Source organism: Vigna unguiculata, chromosome 6 (genome assembly GCF_004118075.2).
Source record: "Vigna unguiculata cultivar IT97K-499-35 chromosome 6, ASM411807v1, whole genome shotgun sequence".
In the NCBI taxonomy this organism is placed as follows: domain Eukaryota; kingdom Viridiplantae; phylum Streptophyta; class Magnoliopsida; order Fabales; family Fabaceae; genus Vigna; species Vigna unguiculata.
This window is the reverse complement of record NC_040284.1, coordinates 17,168,942-17,193,051: the sequence shown is the minus strand read 5'-3', so window position 1 is coordinate 17,193,051 and position 24,110 is coordinate 17,168,942. Positions and strand designations below refer to the sequence as shown.

General features: G+C 32.2%; 4 protein-coding genes, 1 non-coding gene and 1 pseudogene across 9 annotated transcripts; 3 read left to right on the top strand and 3 right to left on the bottom strand.

Moving 5' to 3' along the window:
• Positions 1-467: 467 nt before the first annotated feature.
• On the bottom strand, positions 468-3,458 carry LOC114186543 (tryptophan synthase beta chain 2, chloroplastic). The gene is made up of 5 exons (XM_028074476.1): positions 3,230-3,458; positions 2,767-3,120; positions 1,697-2,139; positions 1,517-1,611; positions 468-1,000 (listed from the first exon to the last, which is right to left on the bottom strand). Exons 1-5 carry the CDS (start codon positions 3,386-3,388, stop codon positions 828-830), a joined length of 1,224 nt encoding a protein of 407 aa, XP_027930277.1. The 5' UTR covers positions 3,389-3,458; the 3' UTR covers positions 468-827.
• Positions 3,459-8,078: 4,620 nt separating this feature from the next.
• On the bottom strand, positions 8,079-9,750 carry LOC114186545. Of its 4 annotated transcripts, XM_028074481.1 has the most exons (3): positions 9,473-9,748; positions 9,176-9,225; positions 8,344-8,451 (listed from the first exon to the last, which is right to left on the bottom strand). In XM_028074481.1, exons 1-3 carry the CDS (start codon positions 9,615-9,617, stop codon positions 8,371-8,373), a joined length of 276 nt encoding a protein of 91 aa, XP_027930282.1. In that variant the 5' UTR covers positions 9,618-9,748; the 3' UTR covers positions 8,344-8,370. The 4 variants fall into 4 exon arrangements, 2 of the variants coding, with proteins under 2 accessions (XP_027930281.1, XP_027930282.1); XR_003605109.1 differs by lacking the exon at positions 9,176-9,225 and having other exon boundaries at positions 8,079-8,451; positions 9,473-9,742; XM_028074480.1 differs by lacking the exon at positions 9,176-9,225 and having other exon boundaries at positions 8,079-8,482; positions 9,473-9,750.
• Positions 9,751-9,842: 92 nt separating this feature from the next.
• Positions 9,843-14,909, top strand: LOC114186544 (octanoyltransferase LIP2p, chloroplastic-like). 2 transcript variants are annotated; one of them, XM_028074478.1, is made up of 5 exons: positions 9,843-9,934; positions 13,077-13,446; positions 13,533-13,815; positions 13,908-14,054; positions 14,418-14,705. In XM_028074478.1, the coding sequence occupies exons 2-5, from the start codon at positions 13,289-13,291 to the stop codon at positions 14,463-14,465; spliced, it is 636 nt and encodes a 211-aa protein (XP_027930279.1). In that variant the 5' UTR covers positions 9,843-9,934; positions 13,077-13,288; the 3' UTR covers positions 14,466-14,705. The 2 variants fall into 2 exon arrangements, with proteins under 2 accessions (XP_027930279.1, XP_027930278.1); XM_028074477.1 differs by having other exon boundaries at positions 9,846-9,934; positions 13,908-14,058; positions 14,418-14,909.
• LOC114188474 lies at positions 10,469-11,960 on the top strand (annotated as a pseudogene).
• LOC114189319 lies at positions 12,262-12,335 on the top strand. Its single transcript, XR_003605623.1, has one exon. It is a non-coding gene; the product is annotated as a small nucleolar RNA R21 (small nucleolar RNA).
• A 2,887-nt stretch (positions 14,910-17,796) lies between the features above and the next one.
• LOC114187273 lies at positions 17,797-20,234 on the bottom strand. Its single transcript, XM_028075474.1, has one exon. The coding sequence runs from the start codon at positions 20,061-20,063 to the stop codon at positions 18,075-18,077; it is 1,989 nt and encodes a 662-aa protein (XP_027931275.1). The 5' UTR covers positions 20,064-20,234; the 3' UTR covers positions 17,797-18,074.
• Positions 20,235-24,110: the final 3,876 nt, after the last annotated feature.

Here is a 24,110-nt window from a genome sequence, read left to right as displayed (position 1 = left end):
TGTCAAACATTAATAATAATAATAGTTTATTTTATAAATTAAATTAAACTACAATAATTAATATTAATTTATATCAAATTTTTTTATTTTATTACTTAAATTAATTTAATTTAACTCATTATTTAAAAAACTGAAAACACAATAAAGAATACTTTTTATTTATTATTTAAATAAATTCTTTTTAGATTAAAAAAAGAAGAAAAACCAGTTAGTATTTAGTTTTCCAAAAATAAAATTACGTCTCTCTTGAGTCATATTTCCATTAACCTTGTTTAAAAGAAGAATGAATGGTTGTTTTCACTGCTTCCATTCCACTTTACACAGCTATTTCTCTATGACACAGATAAGCCTGATTTAATCTATTAAAAAAATAAGAAATTAATTAACCTTTAAATTAGTTTCTAGATACCAGTTAGGCACAGGCAGATCTAGCATGGACCACAAGAAATCTGAATAAGGCATAGATATTCTTCATTTTGGAAAAACTGAACAACATCTATATTCATCTGTAATGCATACTTTTACTACATGACTGCACTCATTTTTCTTCCTTTTTTTGTAACAAATATACAACAACAACAACATCCCTTAGTTCCTTGTAGCATTTTCAAAATTTCTAAATCACATGTTGGCAGCTTCCACAAAGTGAAATATTCCCAGATCAATTGTTTTCACAAATCAGTTCCTTCACAAGAAATTGGCCTCAAACTCTTCATAACAATCTCAACAAGAAAGAAAACCACTGAAGAAGTTGTTGAGCTATGCTGGAGACTCAATCATCTCACAGCAATGCAGAAATGTAGCAGAACATGACCCCTACTTTCAAATTAATGCAGGTAGCTGAGAGCAGTTTGAACATCCTTATCCCCTCTGCCACTGCAATTAACCACAACCTTAGTTCCATTTGGAAGGGTAGGGCAGAGTGTCTCCAAATATGCAAGAGCATGAGATGTCTCCAAAGCTGGAATAATACCTTCCAGCCGAGATAATCTCTGAAAGGCTGCAGATTACAGAACACCCCAACATGAGACACAGAAACTACATACAAGGATTAAAGCAACTTCAGCTTCTGATCTTGGAAAGTATAAGATACTAATAGCTCAACTGGCTCTATATAGCAGATCAGACAAATAATGGAAACAATAAATTAAGAATTTTGTAATGGAATAATGAAAATAATAGTTAACCAGGAATTGATTCATAACAAGTTAACAATGACCACTATTAACATATATTTGTATCTAAGCTAACAAAATGTTATCATGATAAAGGTAGAGAATATGTATAAGATCACTTGTTACAACTCTTTCTTAGACATCAAGACACGTCATTCTTCTCTTTCTCACTTCTGTCACATTTTGTTTTAGTTAAACCCTTATCCTGTGTATTTGAAGATTTGTAGAGAGTGAAAAGTGACAAAATCAAAGAAAAGAAAACCATGACAAACCAAATTTTAGTGTGACTAATTTTCTGCCAAAGATATATTATGATACATTTGACAAGACAATAAATGTACCTTCCAGTGCTTCTTCATCAGTAACACTATAGTATTCAGCACGCCCTTCATCTTTCAAGAAGCTGTGCTCTGGTCCAACTCCAGGGTAGTCCAACCTATACAATGGAAAAGGAAAACTCGAATGAACAAAACCTGGATAAACAGAAGAAAAAATAGACAAATATTAATCAGATGAATTACCCTGCACTGATAGAGTGAGGCTCAATTATTTGCCCATCGTCATCCTGCAAAACATAGCTCATAGCTCCATGCAAAACCCCAACTTCTCCTTTTGTTAATGTAGCTGCATGCTTACCACTTTCTAGGCCTAACCCTGCAGCCTCCACACCAATCAGTCTAACCTCTTCATCATCGATAAATTCATGGAAAAGTCCCATAGCATTTGAACCACCGCCAACACATGCTACAAGAACATCTGGCTTCCCACCCCACTTTTCCAATGCTTGTTTTCTTGTTTCTTTACCAATCACCGCTTGAAACTCTCTTACCATCATTGGATAGGGATGTGGCCCAGCAACAGAACCCAAAATATAATGTGTTGTCTCCACATTGGTCACCCAATCCCTTATAGCTTCTGATGTAGCATCCTTCAGTGTAGCAGTCCCTGAATGAACTTCTCTAACCTACAACACAAAATTACCTAACTAATGAGAAAACACATTGACAAACTAATAGCTGCTCTATGAAAAACCAAATTTATGTTAAAAATTGACAGAAATGGTATTAAATTAACTAGTAGTAAGATAATTTCTTGCATCGGATAAACCCTGCATCCTCAATAAGATGTCTTTTCAGAAATCAAGACCCCCATTTTGTTTCCTGTTTTAACTTTTTAACCACAAAATTTTCACCTTGTTTTCAATCAGATTCTTGTTCTCAAAGATTTGAGCAGGAAACACTTAAAATAACTTTTCCTTTTTTGTTTCCTCTGTTTCCTAAACAAATCTTTGAAAACATTAAAAATAAGGGGGCAGTTTTGTAACTAAAAAGTGGAAACAGATAATAAAAGTACAAATAAACACCCCCAAATGTATGAACATCTTTCTCTTCGTTCCCCACGTCGTAGGGCACTAGCCCCATTTACTAGACTCAACCAATGATTGCATTAAAACACCAACCTATAAAAGATAGGGAAGTACTGGTACCAAAGTTATCAACATACGATCGTTTTCTCATAAACATTCCCATTCCCCACCGAACAAAAACCAAGAACAAGCTAAGAACAACCAAGAAGCCATTAACGAACACACCTCAGCACCAAGAAGCCGCATTCTGAACACATTAAGAGCCTGTCTCTCCATATCCCTCGCCCCCATATATACCACACACTCCAACTCAAACCTCGCACACACAGTAGCAGTAGCCACCCCATGCTGCCCTGCACCAGTTTCGGCAACGACCCTTTTCTTCCCCAACCTCTTCGCCAGCAAAGCCTGAGCAACCGCATTATTGATCTTGTGCGCGCCGGTGTGGTTCAGGTCCTCCCTCTTCAGATACACCTCAGGTCCTTCCCCGTCACGCGCGTAGTGGCGCGTGAGCCTTTCCGCGAAGTAGAGGGGGCTCTCGCGACCCACGTAGTCCCGCAGAATTTCCGCGAGCTCCTTCTGCGAAAGACAGAAACTTTATCTTTTCGGGGATACCATTTTGCAGGTTCGGAGAAAATCGAGGTGGGACTTGGTAATTGAAGTGAGAGTGAGAAAGAGAGAAGAGAACCTGAAAATGTTCGTCGGAAGCGACGGAGTCGAATGCGGCCTCGAGTTCAGTGAGGGCGGACATGAGGGTTTCAGGGACGTACTTGCCACCGAACCGGCCGAATCGGCCAAATGAGTCGGGTTGCTGAGAGTGAACCGAACCGGTGTGTTGGTTCGCCATTGGAAGAACTGAAATGGGGATGAGAGAACGAATGAAGGAAGAAAATATATGGTCAAGAAGAAGCAAAGTTGTAAATTGCAATATACAATATAAGTTTACGGTGACATCTATATAAATTATTGATTAACATACTCACTTCGTCCATATTTTAAAAATCTCAAATATGTCATAAGATTTTTTTTAGTCTCAATTAATTTTATATTTTTTAAAATGTATAACAATTATGTCCATTCCGTTAGTATAGAGTTAACGGAGTTAAGGATATGTCACTTGCTTCTCATTTTTTTGAATTTTTGAATTTTTTTTAATTTTTTTTTTAATTTTTATTAAATTTTTTTAATTTCTTTTGAAAATTATTCATGCCACGTGTCACATCAATATTGTGCCACGTGTCAAGTTATTGTTTGAATCTCAATTTGGTCCATATATTTGTTATTTTAATTATATTTCAGTCCATTTTTTTTTTAATTTTCAATTTCACAGAGATCAAATTTAACTTTTATATAAATTTTATAATGATATTTTTATTAAACATTTTAATAATATTAAGTTTATTTTATATTTTGTTTTAAAATTTTAAAATATTTATTTTAACTTGTTACAAAATTGTTTTAAATAATTTATATACAAATGTTAGAGTTGGTTTAAAATTAACAATTTTATAAATTTAAATATAAAATTTTAAAACAATTTTGTAAAAAGTTAAAATAAATATATTTAAAAAATTTTTAAAAAATGGACTGAAATGTAATAAAAATAACAAATATATAGACCAAATTGAGATTCAGACATTGATTTGACACGTGTCACCTTATTGACTTGACACGTGGCACAATACTGACGTGACACGTGGCATGAATAATTTTCAAAAAAAAAATTCAAAAAATTCAAAAAAAAAAATTTAAAAAAATTCAAAAAAAATGTGGAGCTGACACGTGGCACATCTTTAACACCGTTAACTCTATACTAACGGAATGGGCCTAATTGTTACACATTTTCAAAAATATGGACCTAATTGAGACTAAAAAAAATCTTAGGACCTATTTGAGATTTTTCAACAAAAACATGGACCAAAGGAGTATTTTAACCTATATTATTTTGCGTAACTGCTTTTGTAATGGATAGTAAATATTTTGTTATAATTTTATTCTTCCTCTAACACCCACTTTCTTATTTAAAAAGGATTGAGCCGGGTTTTATGAGAGGCATAGAGTTAGTCCATTTGTTTTCCAGGATTCTTTTTGGCTGTCCATATACTTTCACTTTGCACTCTCAAATCAAAACATCTCACTTATTTCTCTTTTGTGTGAATTAGGAGTTGTGCTAGGGCAGGTGTAAAACTATCCTCCCTCTCCATTTCAGTTGTTTTGGTTTTGTCCAGGGTTCCTCTTTAGAGCCTTATTCTCGTTCTTGTGTGCATGCTTTTCTAGCAAGTCATTTTTCTAGTATTGAGGGAAGGAAAACTAGAATTTTTCATGTTTTTAAGTATTTGTCTGTTTTTAGTTCTATTTCATGCTTATAATGCTCGCTTGTCATTGTGATTGTCTGGAAATGTTGAAATGTTGTTTGGTTTTGAATGTCTGATGTTGCATGCGTGACCAGGGGAGGAACATGTTGTTTTCGTCCAAGTGAGCAACCCTCGTTTAAGCGAGAACATCAGAAAATTCTTCAGGTTTTTGCTCGAGTTGTCGCTTAAGCGACGTGCCTCAGTTTTGAGCGAAGAGAAATCTCGCCTAGGCGAGAAGTTCTCACTTAAGCAAGAACTCGTAAAACCTCACTGTGTTCCTTGTTTGCAATCTCGCCCAAACAAGAGCTTTTAGCTTGAGGTGAGAGGCTCGTGTCGCCTGAGTGTGAACTCTTTAGGTTGAGCGAGATTGACAACAAAATTGCCTTAATTACTTGGTTGTTTCCATGATTGATTGATTTACTCCTTAAAACATATAGTTTGATGTTATGTATGTTTAATGCTATGCAATGGGACTGAAATATGTTGTGCATTGGCATATGAGATTATAATGCTTGAGGTGACATATGAATTTGGTGTGTAAACATAGTTTTGGTATGAGTTAGACGTAATTCTATGAGTCTCTTGGTAAGATTTCATGATGGTATTGTAGTGTATATAATTAGGTAATGATTCAAGCAAGGTTGCATCTTGAAGCTCTAAAGAATCGGTTAGACTCACATAGAGTAGACTGATTCAAGTGGTGAGAGTAGTAGGAGGTTCTAGTCTTTGGCAAGATAATGGCCCTAGACAATCATGGACTAACCTTGTGGGTGGTAGGGTGAAACTCATTGACAATGGCTCTGCAGGGCAGTAGAGGCCACCACAAGTGCAAGCATCTAGTGAATCAGATCTTTTTATATTTATCCGGATAATTGAGTTTGACATTGTTTACCTTCATATGTCTTATGTACTTACTAAAATGCATGTTTAAAAATATGCTTGTATAGATATATGATGAAAATTATTTTTATCTTTAACTTACCCTTTACTTTTGTGTCTGTGTTTATGTTTGGTTTTCTTTTTGGGATGATTATCAAATCTTAGTGTGAGCAGATGTGGAAACTCTTGGTGATCAGCTTCCTGAATCCTTTATTACTCATGGTTTTCTTTGGTTATTGCTCATTGTTGAACCTTTCTCCTTGTGAATTGTTATTTTAATTTCATTGTTTTGTGAGCAACTTTTTTGTTGAGCCTTTCTCCTTGTGAATTATTTTAATTTCTTTGGTATTGCTCATTGTTGAACCTTTCTCCTTGTGAACTGTTATTTTAATCTCATCGCTCTGGGAGCAACTTTTTTAACTGTTTCATGTTTAGTTTATGTTCAAGTCATTATGTTGTGACTTTGGATATTCCTTTGAATATATCATGGATAATTGTAATGATTCATTCTTGTATACTTTAGGTTTATTGTTCTATTTTATACTATTAACATGCGACATTTTATTTATTAGAATTATTCTATCAAATTGGGACGTTACACTTGCAATACAAATTATTTTATTTTTTAGATTTTACAATTGTTTTTAATTGAATTAACTATGTGTAATAATATTATAAAAAGTATTTATTTTTTAACTTATATATTTTTTAAATCTAATAATATTCATTTTTTTATCTTCTTATTATCATAATAAAAAATATTATATATATATATACATATATTTCCACTAATAAAAGATTAATATGATTTATCTAAGATTTTTTATTATCATAATAAAAGATTTATTATTTAATATTATTTTATGGATAAATAAAATAATAGTAAAACTACATATTCAAAAATATGAATTTATCTAAAATTTAAATATAAATAATATTAAAAGTATATAATATATTTTATATCAAATTTTAAATTTAAATAATAGTATTTAATACTTTGTTATGCTAAATTTTATCGAATGAATTTTCTTTTGTAATACAAGCTTGCGACGAACAGGTGAATTCCAATATTTATTAAACTTCCATTTTTAATATTTTATAACATTCACTTACTTAGAAGAGTTAACTAAATTGGCTAGTTTAGTTAAAGGTAATAAATTTTTAAGAAACTTAAATGCATTTTTTTTTTTCAAATTATCAATAATATTAGAGTGATATATTTTAGTTTTAATTCTTTTCAACTATTTTACGAGCTCTTAAAAAAAAACTTTCTTACCGATACTATAATGTGAATTTTATTGATATGTCATGTAAAAATTGACAAAGACAAAGTTAAATTAAACTGGCAAAAAAAGTTTAAGGCATAAATAAATGTAAGAAAAACTAAATGAAATGTGAGAAGTCTAAAATAATAATTTGATTATATACATATAGAGAAAGTTGGTGGAATGGGTTTGATTTGTAGAATATGTTTGATTGAATTGACTGTTCCAATATTTTTTAAATGGATTAAATCAAATTAAAAAATAATGATATAAATTAAAGTGTGTTAATTTTAACCTGACCTAATTGACATTTGATTTAAATGAACTTATGATTTACATATAATTTCATTTAAAAATATCATTATATCTTAAATGACTTCATTTGCTCTGATAAGAATTAACGGATACCTAACAAGTTTAACATTCTTTATCAACATGTAAGAAGTGAAAGTAATTCTCATATCAATTAGAGGAATTTTACCACATTCAACAAAATCTTCTTCATACATAAATTCAAGAGATCCAAACCCTTGTCTTATCATCATGTTTACACAAACAAGTTATATCAACTTTGTGAAACTTTAGTAATTAAAGTATAATAATCGTTAGAATAAACATGCATTTAAGCCATGAGATTCATTGCAATGTTCAATGGTGTTGAGAATATTACTTAATATCTTTTTTTATTTAAATTAGTTTTTAGAAAATATTTCAGTTTTAGAGATATGTTTCAGTTTTAGAAATTTGTTATTATTTTAGATCAGGAGTGAGATATTCTAAATATTCTATACTTATATTTGTTATATTTTGCTCTATATACAGAGTATATCAATAAAATACAAAAACATGTTCCTCCGTATAACATATCACATATATCTCTCATATATCTCATATTTTTCATATTTTCAAAAGCCCTGAAAATCCCAGCAACTAATGACAGTGCCATTTACTATGATTTTGCTTTGCTCTCTCTATAATATTATCATTTACAATTACTCAAACGTCTCATGCTTACTATTTCTAGGTTCTAAAGAAACACTGGAACACAACTTCACCTACATGTATAGTATAAAAAGAATATGTTCATATGATCATCAGTTTTGAACTAGTTCAACCAAAGCACAAGCACTCATAGATTCAGAGCAAGACCATACATATATCATATGCAGTAAGTTGGAACTTTGGTGGATCGATACACAAAGGTCCTGACATTGTGTGAATATCCTGATGGGTGATTGTAGCTGAATTTGACTCCCAAGTTGCCCTCACCAAGTTGAGTGCATTGTTCATGGAAACTACTGATCGGTCGAGCTAGACACGCGTCCCAACGATCACTCTCCGGCATTGTCTCGGCCACTGTGTATATCCCCTTGGCATCTGTGAATGCCTGATAGTTTAGAACTTCTCCAGACCTGGTAATGCAAAGAACAACAACCTCAGCACCTAAATCATAACACTAAAGTCAATTACTTTTTGTTAAGAAAAGGAAGTAATAGTCTGATAGTATGTCAGAATAAGTTAAAATTGATATGTGGAAATTGCATTTTGATTTGTGAGTTGCAGCAAGATTTTAAAATGCACCAGTAAAAGGAATCCTGTGTGAAAATCAACATAGATCGCATTGCAAGTTTAAATACTTCTGAGTGATAGATAATGAAGTAGTTAAGTTAGAAAATGGTGAAAATAACACTCATAAGAAAGGGAAATACAACAAGAAACTGTAAGGGAGAAATATGCATGAATATACTTCACCTTCTGTTAGAGACAACATTAAATTAGGTTGCACAGAACCAACATTAAATGTTGTCTTAAGTTTATTGCACAGAACCATGAGACATCAGTGCAAAAACAAAAGGATCTTCAGGATAAAAATAAGGGATTTTAGATCATCAAACTTTTGAGAAAACGAGTTTAAGAGACACATATTTGCTACAAAACCTAAAAAAGACAGCTAAGAGTTTATTCCTATGAGTTTGATCTTCATTCCTACAAAACCATAGAAACTTTGACTGCAAATATAAGGTTTTTGGGTCAGCCGCCACTGCAATTCAATTGTAACCATATATATCCATAATTTCCTACAATATCAAAGATCACAACAAAACTGCAACTGCAACTGCTACAGCAATTTAAAACCTTGGTGTTCTTTTGTTGTATGACAAATTTACTTCGCTGGGTCAAACAACCTGAAAATCAAGGAAACAATTTGAAGAGCTACACGGTTAAGACGCTAACAACTAACCACACCACTGATAACACGCACAAGTAAATTTTCAACCCAGTTAAACAATCGGTGGAGAGTGAAATGGCTTAATTACAACAACAAAAGACAAACAATTTTCATCAAAAAAGGAATACACCATTCCAGAAACTCAATCAAAACGCAAAAATTGAAACAAAACGCATATTAAAGAGAGAGAGTGAGAGGAAAACCTTCAACCACATGATCTTCAGGTCCAAGAGAAGAATCTCCACAAACATCACAAACAACTCTTCCATGGATTTCACCAGTCCAAGCACTCACACCCAAAACAAAAAGCAAAAGAATCAAACCCATCACCGTCTTCTGTGTTTCCATGGTTGAGATTGAGAAAAACAAAAAAAAAATGGCACCTTTCTCAGAGAAATGCTTTTGGGTTTAGGGGTAGTTTTCTTTTAACTCTAAACTGCATTGCATTGATATTTCCACCGACACAATAGGTGAAATACTGAATGAATAAGTCCAATGCCCGAGTCGACCGGAGTAGGGACTGAATTGTCATTATGTAAAAGTTCAGGGGCTAAAGTGGGAAATAAAGAAATTATGCCCATTGTTCTGTGTTCTATAAATACCAACTAAACTCTTCACATGTACTTGTGTTGTGACGCTTCTAAGAAGGTGACTGGGGGGGACTGGTACTTACCGATACCCTTTGTCATGATGTATTGAGAATTTCTTTTGATGCATTGAAAATTTCTTTTAATGTGTGTTTGTTTTATTGTTTGCGTGTTGCGCGCTTTGGACAAGACTAACGTTGTTATTGATTGTTTTTTGTGTTTGTTGTTCGTGTGTATTGTTAGCTAGGAGGTTCGATTTTTCTTTTCTTTTCAACAGGGTTGTTTTAATTAAAGTTTCTGAAAAGTGAAAAATGAACTGGGCTGGATCTTAAAGGTAGCAACAAATCAAGTCAAGTGATTTGCTACCAACGTTAAAACGACGACAAATTTTGTGTTACTCTTCTTTCCCTTTTGTTGCTAATTGCTCAGTTCTCTGCTTAACTTCGATTGCAGAGCCACTGGCAGAAAAACGATAATTCTCGAACCCCTCATAGACGTGCCTTCCTTAAATGTTTTGTTTTTGGGTGGTTGAAAGTTAAGCGGGTGCTGCTTTAAGGAGTTCATCTTCGGTATTATCCAGTGCCCTTTACCAAAACTAGGGAATGCTGAAAGATGTGGTTGAAAGTTAAGAGTTCCCTCTCTAGTGTTAATGAAGTTGTAGCACCATGTGTTCTAGCCTTATTAATCCTTGATGAGATTGGATATTTAGACCACTGTGAATATCTGTTATATGCTCATTTGCTTGAGGAGGGTGGAAATATGGGCAATTGTGTGATGTCAAAACGTGATGTTTGTGAGGATGGCTGAGCTTTGAAGATCACTGGAATAGTTTACTACTTTCTGATAGTGTAAGCACACCTGGACTCAGTAAATACTTGGTATACTATACTATCAAAATTAGCATTGGTCTTACGCAAAAAGTGCTGCAGAAAATGGAACAGAAGGGAGGTGTGCTTCTACAAAAATATGAACTTGGTAGGTTGCTCCAGAAGTAATAAACAGAAAGGGTTATGATGGGACAAAAGCCGATATTTGGTCATGTGGGGTAATCTTGTTTTGTTCTGTTGGCTGGTCATCTTGCATTCCATGATTCAAATCTGATGGAGATGTACAGAAAAATCAGTAAAGGGGTATTCAAATTGCCTAAACGGTTTGCACCAGATGTCCGTGATTATTTTCAGAATATTGGATCCAAACCCAAAGACCAGGATATAAATTGCCAAAATTATGAAATGTTCTCAGTTTGAAGTGGGATTGGAGAATCCTGCTATTACTTCAACCGAAAACCAAGAACCAGCTCCCCCGAATGATGATTGAATACTTGAAGCCTGCAAGAATGATGGTCCACCTATTGCAGAGTCAAAATGAACTGACCACGCCTTGCCAGTTGAATGCTTTTTCTATTATCTCCTTCTCTACTGGGTTTGATTTATCTGGTATGTTTGAGGACACTGTTCCCATGAAAGAGATGCGGTTCATGTGAAATAAGCCTGCTTCGAGTATAATCTCTAAGTTGGAAGAAATTTGTAAGAAGCTTTGCTTGAAAGTAAGGAAGAAAGAAGGAGGCTTGTTGAAGTTGGAGGGCTCTAAGGAAGTCAGAAAAGGGAATTTAGGTGTTGATGCTGATATTTGAGATTACCCCACACCTCCACATGGTGTAACTTCAAAAGTCCAATGGTGATACCATGAAGTATCAGAAGCTTTTTACACATGATATCAGACCAGCACTTGAAGACATTGTTTGGACATGGCAAGGAGAACAACCACAGCAAGAGCAACAACATCATGAACTAGTTCAGGAAGAGCACCAACCTTCTCATATCGCTTAGTTTCCTCATGAACAGTGAGGGCAATATGCCTGAGGATATAGGAATATTGACTCTCATAATCAAGCTCAATGTCGCTTATACCTTTTCCTTTTTTGTGGGGAGTATAATGTGTTGTGTTAGGGTGACTGACTAATGTTTAATTTAAAATCTATCGATTTTTTTTTTATATCTTTTGATGGGAAAAGTTTGTTTTTTTTTTTTCAATTTGATGGCTACCATATGATTTTCAAGGTTTTAAATTCTAGTTAATATTGTAGATTCATTGTGATCTTCAATGTTTCGGAAATTGCAGACCAATGCAATTACCATTGTAGCTGTTTTGATCATAAAATCTTTGATTGTTGCTGTTACAATTGCAGTTATGGTCCTTTTATTGAAGTATTTTCCAGAGGACGGTATTGTTTTTTGGTTTGGTGCTTTGGACTTGTAGGTGAGGGTTGGGTTGGGGTTTACAAGTGGAGGGAGATGGCTTAATCTGTTTTTAATGTTTGGTACTTTGGATCTGTTTTCTTGCTTTCATATATATAGGCCACATAAATTGGGTGACATTTATTGCCCTTTATTGTCATGAATGAAATTCCCTATGAGGATTTATAATATTGAAAGTAGTGCACTGAATTCCCTTGAGGAGAAATGAAATCTGAGGGATGTTCTTCTGCAATTTGTTGAAGTATTGTGCCATGTAGCATCCATTATGAGTCCTAATGGTATGCGTCTAGCAAAATTGCAAAAAGATTCTACTGATTCAATTGTCAATTTATGAAGTATATTGTGTCATAAGCAGTTTGGTTTCATTTGTGTCATGAACTGGTATAGTATAAGCATGACCCTTAAGATCGCCTTCCTTAATTCTTACCATGGAAGCATTTCGAGTCATAGCTGTGCAAAATCAACTTACCAATTATGGAGTTTTGCCACTAGGATTTTCCTTATGGGTCCTCCTCTCCTCCACAAGATTCATATATTAATGAGACATAGACCCTTTTTACCATCGGACCTGTTACTTTTATCCTAATTACTGTTGATCTTGTTGGAAATGATTTTTTGTCACCATAAGATTCAACAAATAGGATTTCAGCTTCTTTGGTTCTTGATTAATATCTCAGCTAGAAAGTGGGAACACTTACATCAAATATTACTTTTCCTTTTTTGGTGACATGTACTTTGATGACTGATTTGGTGCCTTGAGGCTGTTTTTATTAGTCCTGTTTTAGTTGAAAATATAAAATTTATGTTTGATGAATCAATTAAATATGTGAGAGGAAGTGGTTTCTAAACTCAAATTATGAGTCATTGATATTGATATACCTGACTTGTCATTTCTAAATATTTGAGAAATACCATGAAATAATTTTAAGTAGATCGCTAAATTAGATATTTATCATGTGCAGAAGGGCGTTGGAAAAGATTGTCCCCCTCCCTTTTCATGTTCTGTTGGCAGGCTCATATTCTATGAACTCAGGTGGCAATGTTCACACTTTTGGATTTTGGGTTGAGCTCATTGATCCCCTCATTCCATCCAATTTCCTTTCATTGCTCCATTGTTTTCACACTACATATGCAGTAGGTACCATTTCAGAGAGTTAGTTATAGCAAATTAGACATGATTTTGTTAGGTACATATTGTTTCACCACATTCCCATCAACAACATCAGCATACCCTTCTCTACCTCTAGGATCCTACTTTGATCTGCACAAGCCACTTCAATATTCCAAACCATCCAAATTCACCTCTCTTGTAATCAATGGCCACAGAAGGATGTAAGTTGCATTGTTCTTATCTTCCCTTTCCATTAATATCCCTCTTCCTTACTCTTAAAAATCTAACCATTAAACTAAATTTGCAGCTGTGATCTCTTTGATTTGCATCAGGAGCAAGTCCCTTATGAAGTGGCATGGTCTTGGCAAAAGGAAATTGTCAGGGACAAGAGGGCACAGATTGAAAAGGAAGGAGATTGTAATGACACCCTTATTATTCTACAACACCCTCCTGTCTATACATTACGCACTGCTAGTACTGTGGAGAACCTCAAGTTTGACATGAAAAATGCTCCTTTTAATATTTATCGCACTTTTAATATTTATCGCACTGAGCGTGGTGGAGAGCTTACATACCATGGCCCTGGTCAGGTGCTTGCACTAAATCACTTGCTACAGTTTAGATACCTGTTTTTATTTCTTTTGTATAGCAGTTCATAACATAACTGTGCTTTGCATTACAGCTAGTCATGTACCCAATTATCAACCTCCGAACGCACAAGATGGATCTTCATTGGTACCTTAGGACTCTTGAAGAGGTTGTCATTCGTGTTCTTTCTTCAACATTTTCAATTCAGGCTTCTACGGTGGAAGGTTTAACTGGTGTTTGGGTTGGTAAACCTCTAAATTCTATTTATATAACACTTGTAGTTTCGTATTTTTTGTTCTGCTTCGTATTTTTTGTTCTGCTCATTAGCAGATAATAGTTGTTCTGCCTTAGAGTTATCTTGTTTAACACTAAAGTATTTTCAAATATGATCCAATAAGATCTTTCTCTTTTAGCCATAACATGTGTGTCCATTTCATATGACATTTCCCGAGGGATTTATTTGAGATGATAAGATTTTATTTTCATACATAAATATCCAAATTAAATCAAGATTAGTAATGCATTACAAGTTAAATAAAAAATTATGCTTGTGACTTTGTGATGGTTCAAATAATTTTTCTTTTACCTTGGTAATGCATTACAGGAAATGAGAAACTGGCAGCTGTTGGCATCAGAGTGTCTAGCTGGATAACCTATCATGGCTTGGCACTTAATGTCACAACAGATTTGTCTCCCTTCAAATGGATCATCCCATGTGGAATTCGAGACCGTCAAGTAGGAAGCATCAAGGAGCTGTTGGTTAGAGAGGGTGTTGGTCATGGAAGAGCTGATTTGCATCATCTGAATGATGCTAGTCTTATTCATATTACACATAAATCCTTGCTTGAAGAATTCTCACAAGCATTTCAACTTGAATACAGTTACAAAAGCGTTTCTTCCACCATGTTGTATGAAAGGAAATGAAGCTCTCTTACCAAATAAACACAGCAAGGTTAAATTTGAATGATGGTATAATATCCCTTGTCTCTGAAAAATATCATCTGTTTTGCAGTAGAAAACACTTATACATACTTTCTACGTTTTACCATTTTCTTGAGATGAATAGCTAGATGATAAAAACTATGAAAGTTCTCTATCTTGTTTTTGAAAAAAATATTATTCATGCTTGTTTTACTGACCCTTGTTAATTTGATGGTTGCTTCGAAGTTTCAGAAATGTAAATTTCTGGGGTCTATTTATTTTATTTTTTTTATCTTCAGTCAACACGGAAAATTAGTAGTGAGTGGGTTTGTAGTATATTATGATAATCAAGATTGTAGTATCTGAGTTTGTAATTTTGCCAATTTCTGTCAGTATTTATACCAAGATTGACGATTTTTGGAACGAAGGAGCATTTGGTTTAAACAAAACGTTATCTTTTAGTGGTAATTTATCTGAAATAGATCACTAGAGGTGTTAAAGTGAAAAACTTGTCTCAGCATGATATTTAAGAAATCTATCCTTTTTCAGTTTATGCTTCATTTGGTTCAATGAAATATTTAGATTAAACTACTTAACTAAGCAAATACACCAAAGTCAAAAACCTGGAATTATACTACTAACAGAACAAAACCTAGTTAACTAAACCCAAACCAGCAAATGTAGTCATATTTGAACTACAATTTTGAATTAGAAAAGTATGACTAAAATTAATGCTAACTGCCAAAATCAACGAAACTAAATCAAAACATCAAATATGAACTGGAATCTAACTAAAAACAGCAAGGGACACTAAGTCACTACCAAAATACTACTAAATTTTGTATTTGAATCTAAATCTGCTTCCATAAAACTGAAACAGAACACTAAAATTAACAAAAACAGAACAAAATCAAATAATTCACTACTCAGTAACTTAATCCTAAGTACGTACCTAAACAAAGTTAAATCAACAAGATGGAATTAAAGAATGTATGTTACATAAATCTTTTTTACACACAAATTTTTTACAATTATTTTTTTACATTGTCTTTGGTGTAGTAAAGAGGGAGTAAACCAAAACTAAATTACATTGGCTTTGGAGTAGTAAAGAGGGAGTAGACCAAAACTAAAAACAAAACTAAAGGTAGAATGTGTGGAGAAAAACTAGTGCACAGTGGTGTGGCAGAACTGAATGTGGTTTGTGAGTGGCAAATAAAACCGGAAAACATGAAAAATGAAAGGCTAAACTGTTCAGAAGAAAAATAAACTTCAAAGAAACTCAGCTATTTTAAACTAATGAAAAAGGAAAAGCAAACTAGACTACTCCTACAACTACAACAGATTGGTCTGGCTCAAAGTGGCCACAAATCAAAATTGATTCTTTTTAATTTTATGTACTATACCATTCACAGCAGCTGCAGCTATATCACACTCATCTAACAGAACTGCACCAGAAAGTCAGCATCAGCAACTTTAATTAAATCTGCTACTTGATCATCAACGTGTAACTCAGCATCAACAACTTTTAATTCAGCAATCCAAGTAGGACTGTTATTCTCAAATTCAGAATGAACTTCATTAGCAAAAAGGGTATTCAGATGTGAATAAGAGTCAACAAAGCTAACTGCAAGTATATTAATATTATCAATGGAAAATGCTGACTCAAGAATGTATATTATATTAGGATGATCAAGATTGTAGTATCTGAGTTTGCAATTTTGCCAATTTCTGTCAGTATTTATATCTACGAAAGTGTCTAATTCTTCATTATCATTAATAGATTTTTGGAACGTAGGAGCATTTGATTTAAACAACACTTTATCTTTTAATGGCAATTTATCTGAAATAGATTGCTAAAGGTGTTGTTAAGTAAAGAGAAAAACATGTCTCGGCATGATGTTTAAGAAATCTATCCTTTTTCAGTTTATGCTTCCTTTGGTTGAATTATAAAGAACTTTTCCATACTCCATTTGGTTTATTATAATATTCAGATTACAGATAAAAATATTTCTAAATCTATACAAATAATATAACTCTCTTAGGGGTGTTATATAGAAATTATGATTAACAATATGATAATATGATAATTGCTAAAAAAAAATGTCTCATTAACAATACATTTTAGTAACAAAAAAATTATTAGTGACCAAGATACTAATTTACAAAATAAATAAAAAATTATTATTAAAAAAATAACTATTATGAATAAAAAATTATAATTAATCGTCAAATTCGTTACTAACTAATTATAAACTAATTTATTTGATAACAAAAACTTTCATAACTAATATTTAATGACTAATTTCCTTTAGTAGTTAGACTTTGGTAATTAGATTTCAGAAACCAATTTAGTGACTAAATATATTTTTTTATTCATAATAATTATTATTTTAATAATTAATATTTTTTTATTTTATAAATTAATATATAAATTAGTAACGATAATAACTAACAATTTTTTGTCACCAAAATTAACTAACGAGACATTTCTGTTCTATTTTTAGAGAAGAGTTTCTTAAAGAATATTTTGTCTATATTGATATAAGTTCTCTAATTAGGCCAAGTTAATACTTGTCATCCTTACCACAACAATTTCTAAAGCTAAAAATTAAACACGTCTAAAAGTTATCCAAGTTGGCTTTCGAAATATTTCTCCCTAAGAATATAAAAAAAAGAAGAAATATTAAATTAGTGACTTTACAGGTTAAAATTATTTATACTAAAATAAAAAGATAAAAATTCAATGAAGTTACAATAAAAATTCTACAGAAAGATATTTATTTTTTTCTTATTTTCCAAACTTTGGGATTTTGTAAAAAATTCGTCTAAATGAACCAATACACAAAAGTTGATCAATTTCCACATGGAAAACACCCATCTCATACACCAGTTTTGGTCCTGGACAGAGATATAACAGTAGAGTGCATTCTGATTAGGAATAAGCAGAACCATAAACATTCAACCATGCAACCAGTACAGTTACTCAAATTACTACCCATCTTATATATTCTAACAGTATGCAATGAATATGAACATTTTGGAATCTCTAAAATCTACCATGGCATTGCAATCTGTAAAATCTTTCATATTCTGCATTCATATATCGTTTTTCTTTTTCAGTCTAAAAACCCAGAAAGATACTGAATTATGTCTAAATGCATTGACCCTGTAATGTTGTGAAATCTGTCTAGGACAATGTGACAGTGCTAACTAAGATAGTATGGTATCATGTTACACTTGTTTTTGCAAAAATTCATGTCATGTAATTCTGCAAGTATATATAAAAGGAAATACATGTTAACAAGTAGTAAGGTTTTGGTTTGATACGCTAATAATTTTTTCAGCAGTGACCAAATTTTTCTATCTTCAATTTTTCAATCACTGTCTCCAGTTTTTTGATTCTGTGTTCAAGATCTATTACATTCATTCCAGATACACAATTATAGCTTTCACCTTGAGCCCCAGATAGCCTTGCTTCTATGCTCCAATTTGCATCTTCAACCTCTTCCTTCAAAATCAATGGTTCAACACTTTCTTTCCCAACCAGTTTTGCCTGTGATGACATCCTTTTAGCATTTTCGTAATCTGGAGTAGAGGCTGAAGAACTCTGATTGGACAAATTTTTACATCTTGCTGGAACTTCATCATGTATATTTTCATTATCTTTGAAACCATCTTGAGCAGAATTTCCAGAAGGAACAGTTTTCAAGCGTTTAGCAAGAAAATCAGAAAAAGGCATAATAGCATAACTGTTACCTTTCCTAACATTTGAAGCATCATCACTGGATTTTCCAGAATACACAGTGCCACCAAGTTTGGGAGGAAAACCAGGAGGAACATCAGCATCATTACCACTTTTAAGATGAGCACTTTTAAGATGAAGTGACCTTGGACTTCTCTTTCGCTGCACAATATTCTTAACAAAATCATGTTGATTCGGTAGCACCGATTGCTTCCACCACTTTGCATAACGTGTGGTAACATCTCCCTCAAAAAGCCTAGCAGGAAAATACAACTTATAATCAGATATTGGTCTGCAGTAATTTTTCCAAGCAAACTCTTTACTCCCATCAAATCTAGGCACACAACCTGGAACATCTTGATCCATTCCAAATTGCATAGCAACTCTATGTGGCATGTATTTCTTGATAGTATATTCAACTCCAACAAGCACAGAAACTTTCAAGCATGTAACAAAAGGGACTAGTTCTTTATCCAAATCCTTCTCTAATGGTACCAACGTTTCATTTTCCGGATAAAACACCTTGAACCTATCAGCATATTGAACATAAGGGCGCCATCGAAAATGCTCCATACCCGAGTCTAGTGCCAATCTCGCATTGTCAATTTTCAAGCCCTTAACCTTGTGCCACCTATACAACCAAGGGTTTCCAGGGTTGATCACCCTCGGTTGTGGTTGAAAATTCTTGAACCTCTCCCACACCCAAATCTGCACCAAGTAAAAGGGAGAACGAAGTGTTACCTCCAATTCCAAGTTATCACCACGTAATAGATTTTTTGTCAAACCAACTACTGTTTTCTTTAGCAAAGACAGATCCTGATATATGCTGGCCAAAACTGTTGGTCCCAAAGCAATGGGGTTCCCTCTAGCAAGATGAGTGGCAATAGGAAAAGCAAGTCGACTAACACAGTCATTGGGGGAAAAACCAATCATTGACAACCAAGTTGCTAGGAATGCTTCATGCTCTATTTCACTCCCACTATTACGAAAAATATCTATCCATGATGACAAGGTAGCCTTACCTTTTGTCCTCTTCCAAGGTTCCTGTCTTGCAAGAATCAGTTTCTGCTGCACTTCTATCATTTCCTGGTTTTGAAGTGCGCTGAAGATAGGATCACCAACAACAGGGTAACCCCCCAACACCATAACATCCTCCAAGGTGATTGTTGCCTCACCCCATGGAAACAAAATGGTATTTGTCTCAGGACACCACTTCTCAGCAACCCCAATACACAAGTTCCGATCTTTCACCAGGGAACACTTGGTGCTCATGATGGCTTCAAAGATACCAACTTTCTTCCACACTGATTCATACCTGTCTCTAAGGGCATCCACCCATTCGACCCATTTCCGGAATGTGGGGCGCCAGCAGCTGAAATGGATCACCAAAGGCCACTCCTTTGGTTCAAAAACCGGTGGCAGTGGCATAGTCATAGAAGTTGAAAGGACCTCAGAAACTGGTCCTTCGAGAGATTCTGCAAGGGGTTTCAGAAAATAGGCTGGTCTCGGAGTTGGTTGACTGTCACCAACTGGTGAAACCATGAAATCTTCCCTCACCTCCATGATGCTCGACAATGATTCATCCATGTTGAAAATTAAAACCGAAAACTTTAGTTCTGTCCTAGTTTGATCAATGGAATGTGAAAATGTAACAAAAGGTGTGGAAGCTTTGTGAAATGAACCCAGATAAACAAAAGTGGCTACTGTGTGGAACTTGAACCACGAACATTCGTGTATAAAGAAAGCTGTCTCTTTTTCAGTGAGTCAAAAAGAAGAAAAACATCCTCAAAAAAAAAGTTGAATTGTGATTTGACGAATAAATTCTCTTTATATTGGTATGATATATTTAAAAAGTAATTTCTAAAATAGTTTCATACAACAATAATAAAATTTAAAAATATAAATTAGAATTAAAATAATTTTAAATTAGAATAAAAATTATTTCGAAAATTGAATAAATATAAAACTATTTTTCAAAATCAAAATAGATTACAATAAATTAATTTAAAAAAATATTAAAATTTACAATAATTAGTTTATTTCACTTCTGTAATTAATTATTTTACTATAACATAAAGTATAACTATTAATAAAATTCTAACTTAATTATTTTATTTTATTTTTTATTTTAGTATTTTTATTTTAAATATCTATTTCTATAGTATAAAAAAATGTACTAAAAAATATTAAAATTAATTTATTTTGTTTCATTTATTATTGACGAATATTGTTTTATTGTAATATAATATTATATTAACAAAATATTAATAATATAATTAATAAAAGCTTATAAATGCTTATAATTTATTCTACTATTTAAATTGTGTAAACGTAAATATTAATGAAACACAATCTCTTTATATTTCTTTTGTTTAATTTAAATGTAAGAAAAAAATTATAGTATTAAAGTGTCATTATTCTTTTTTATTGAATATAGTAGTGACAAGTAGACAATTTTAAAGTCTAGGAAAAATTAAAAGAAAAACCTAAAAGTATAAAGTATTTGTGTAATTATTTTATTTTGCCGCATACGTATATTATAAGCGTGGTTCATCAAAAAAACTGACAAACACACACCTCTCTTAATAAAAACCTATCCTCTATTATATAAATAATTTCAACAAATTATATATAATTGATTTAAATAAAATAAATATAATTAAATTTTTAGATCAAAATGAATTTAAATATTTTAATGAAATTTTTATTAAAAATTTAAATTTTAACACACAATTTGATTCAAATAATAACATGAACTATTAAAAAATAGATAATAGAATTAACTTGAAAAAATAGAAACTCTTTTAAAATATAGGCTTAATTATCATTTTGGTCCCATAATTTGTTGGATTGGTTCATTTTGGTTCTCTTATTATTTTTTGGTTCAATTTGGTCCTCTGATTCTTTAAAAGGTTCAATTTGTCTCTGTCGTTAAGTCAACTTTAACACCGTCTTCTTGATACAAGAAAACCGAAGTATATATTTTATTTGATAGAAACTCTTTTTTTTTGCAGATCCATTGTAATAATGAGAAAAATTTCTGCATATGCGCAAAAACCGGTCAATAATATCAAAATCAGATAAATTGGCCCAAACCGGCTTACTAATAGGATGACCCATTACATTACAAAATTTTGTTTTAGCCAATGATCTCATTAGAGGAATAATGGGAACTATTGTATCAAGTTTTTTTATAACAATTTTAATAAGAAATGAATTTTGCAACATTTGACTTCGTACTACTGAAAGATTTAGTGGAATACTTAAAAAATAGCCTAAAAAGTGAAATGAATACTGAGATAATTCGTTTATATAGATCGTTTCTAGTCCAGCCCAAATATCAAAATGACATTGCCATAAATATATAAAATAGTATTTCCATTTATTTATCAAAAAAGGAGTATTCTTTAAAATCAGAATTGATTTTCCTTGATATCTAACATAATGGATGAAAGTATCCTTAAAGAAGAAGAAAGTATATGAACAATTCTTAGTAGATACTTCTACAAGATGTTTTATTTTTTCATAGAAAAAAATTCGCTCAAAAAAAATGCGAAAATGTTTTAACTGTAACTGAGAGGATTTGTTACGTAGAAAAAGAAAGATAGATTCATATTCCCATACATATAAATTATATAGGAACAAGAAAATTCTTCGATTCCTTTTTGAAAAAAAAGTAAAAATCCATTTTTTTGGAGGAAAAAGACTATTCCAATTATAATAGTAATAAAAAAACAACCTTATTAAATGAAAGAAAGAGACATCTTTTATCGAATATCGCAGGATTTGAACCAAGATTTCCAGATGGATAGGATAGGGTATTCGTATATCTGACTTATGATTTAAATATATCAGTTGATCTTCGAAAAAGGGAAAGATCGAATGAATTGATTGAAAATTTTTATAAGATTTTACGATTTCTAATCCCCTTAAGGAAGAGCTAAATAATTGTAGAGAAAATAGAATCTCCACGACGATACCAAAACCTTCTAATATTATTTGAGAAAAAAAATGATAATTATAACCCACAAAAGTATTTTTTTAGAATCATTAACAAAAAGAATGAAATGAGTCTGTTGATACATTCGAGTACTTAAACGTTTTACAATTAGTAAACTAAATTTATTGTTATAATCGACATTTTCTATAAAAAAGGACTCATGAGCATAAGCTAGTCCATAAATAGATTCCCGAAAAAAAAGTGGGTATAGGATGTCCTGGTATCGAGATCTACGGAGTTCTAAATATGCTTGATATTGCTCCATTAAAAAAGTCTATTTGGTCAAACAAAGAATCAGAGATTCATTGGATTATCAAATGATACATAGTGCGATATGGTCAAAACAGAAAATTATAGGTATAAATATATACCTAGAGAAGTAAAACCCATTAACGGACTCTCTCTAATCGATTTTTTGCCTAATTTTTGTTCTAGGATAACGAGCTAATTAAGAATCCTTTATTTTTTTTTTTACCTAATCGCTCTTTTGATTTTGGAAAAAATATCTTTATCAATATACTCTTTCTTTTACACATTTATCGCTACCCCAAAATACCAAAAGATAATGGAAAATAGCTATATAGTTAGGACTCATAACAAAAATAAACCATTCACCAGAAAAGCTTTTCCCACATCAAGCACTAACCTATTTTTAACGTACAATTAGATGGGGTAATGATCCAAATAAAAAATAAATGAAAGCTCGATGCTTTTTGTTTCCCTATTAGAATTAGAACCACCAAGTTCTATCCCTTTATTAATCAAACCCAACGGAATTTTTTTTGTTACGAGCCAAAAATTCAAACAAAAATTTGAGCTGGATCCTAAAAGAATGAAATATTTTTAGAATTCTTCATTGATACGACATGCTACTTTTTCCAGTCATTCCTTTCTGGATCAGTCGTGGTTTTACAAGCTCTACCGATAGTATCGACGAACCCATTGCTTCATAGAAATGCGTAAAAAATAGAGTCGCTCTTAAAAGCCGAGTACTCTACCATTGAGTTAGCAACCCCATTACAATTTAAAAAATAAGGTGGATATTTATACCCAATCGCAATCAAAAAAATAAAATTACAAAATTGAATTGTCTAAAAAACTAAAAAAAGATATACCACCTATTTAAATACTATGTTCTTGAAATACTATGTTAGAGTTATCCATTATTATTATATATATAAGACTATATATATATTGGTATATATAGATCTAATATTTTCGTATATATATTCGTGTTTACCTTTCAATTCACTTACTTATTCATTAACAAAGTTTTTCTTGTTTGTCTCGCAGAAAGAAAACCAATGAACCTACCATTTGATGAAGTAATAACGCCTATTTAACGTAAGTAAGGTGATCAATTTATTCACGATCGGATTATATTTATTTGATACAGTGTTGTCAATATTAGTATTGAAAAAAAAATACAATCGAATAAATACAATCGAATTAATAAGATTTTCAATCTTATTAATTCGATTATTAGTATTATGTTAGAATTACTTATAAGAAAAATTATTTAAATATATATATATCTTTTTTTATTCTAAAATGATATTCTAAACTAAAAAAACGTATAAAATTATAGAAATATAGAAATCAATAGGAAAATACAAATTTCATATAGAAATGGA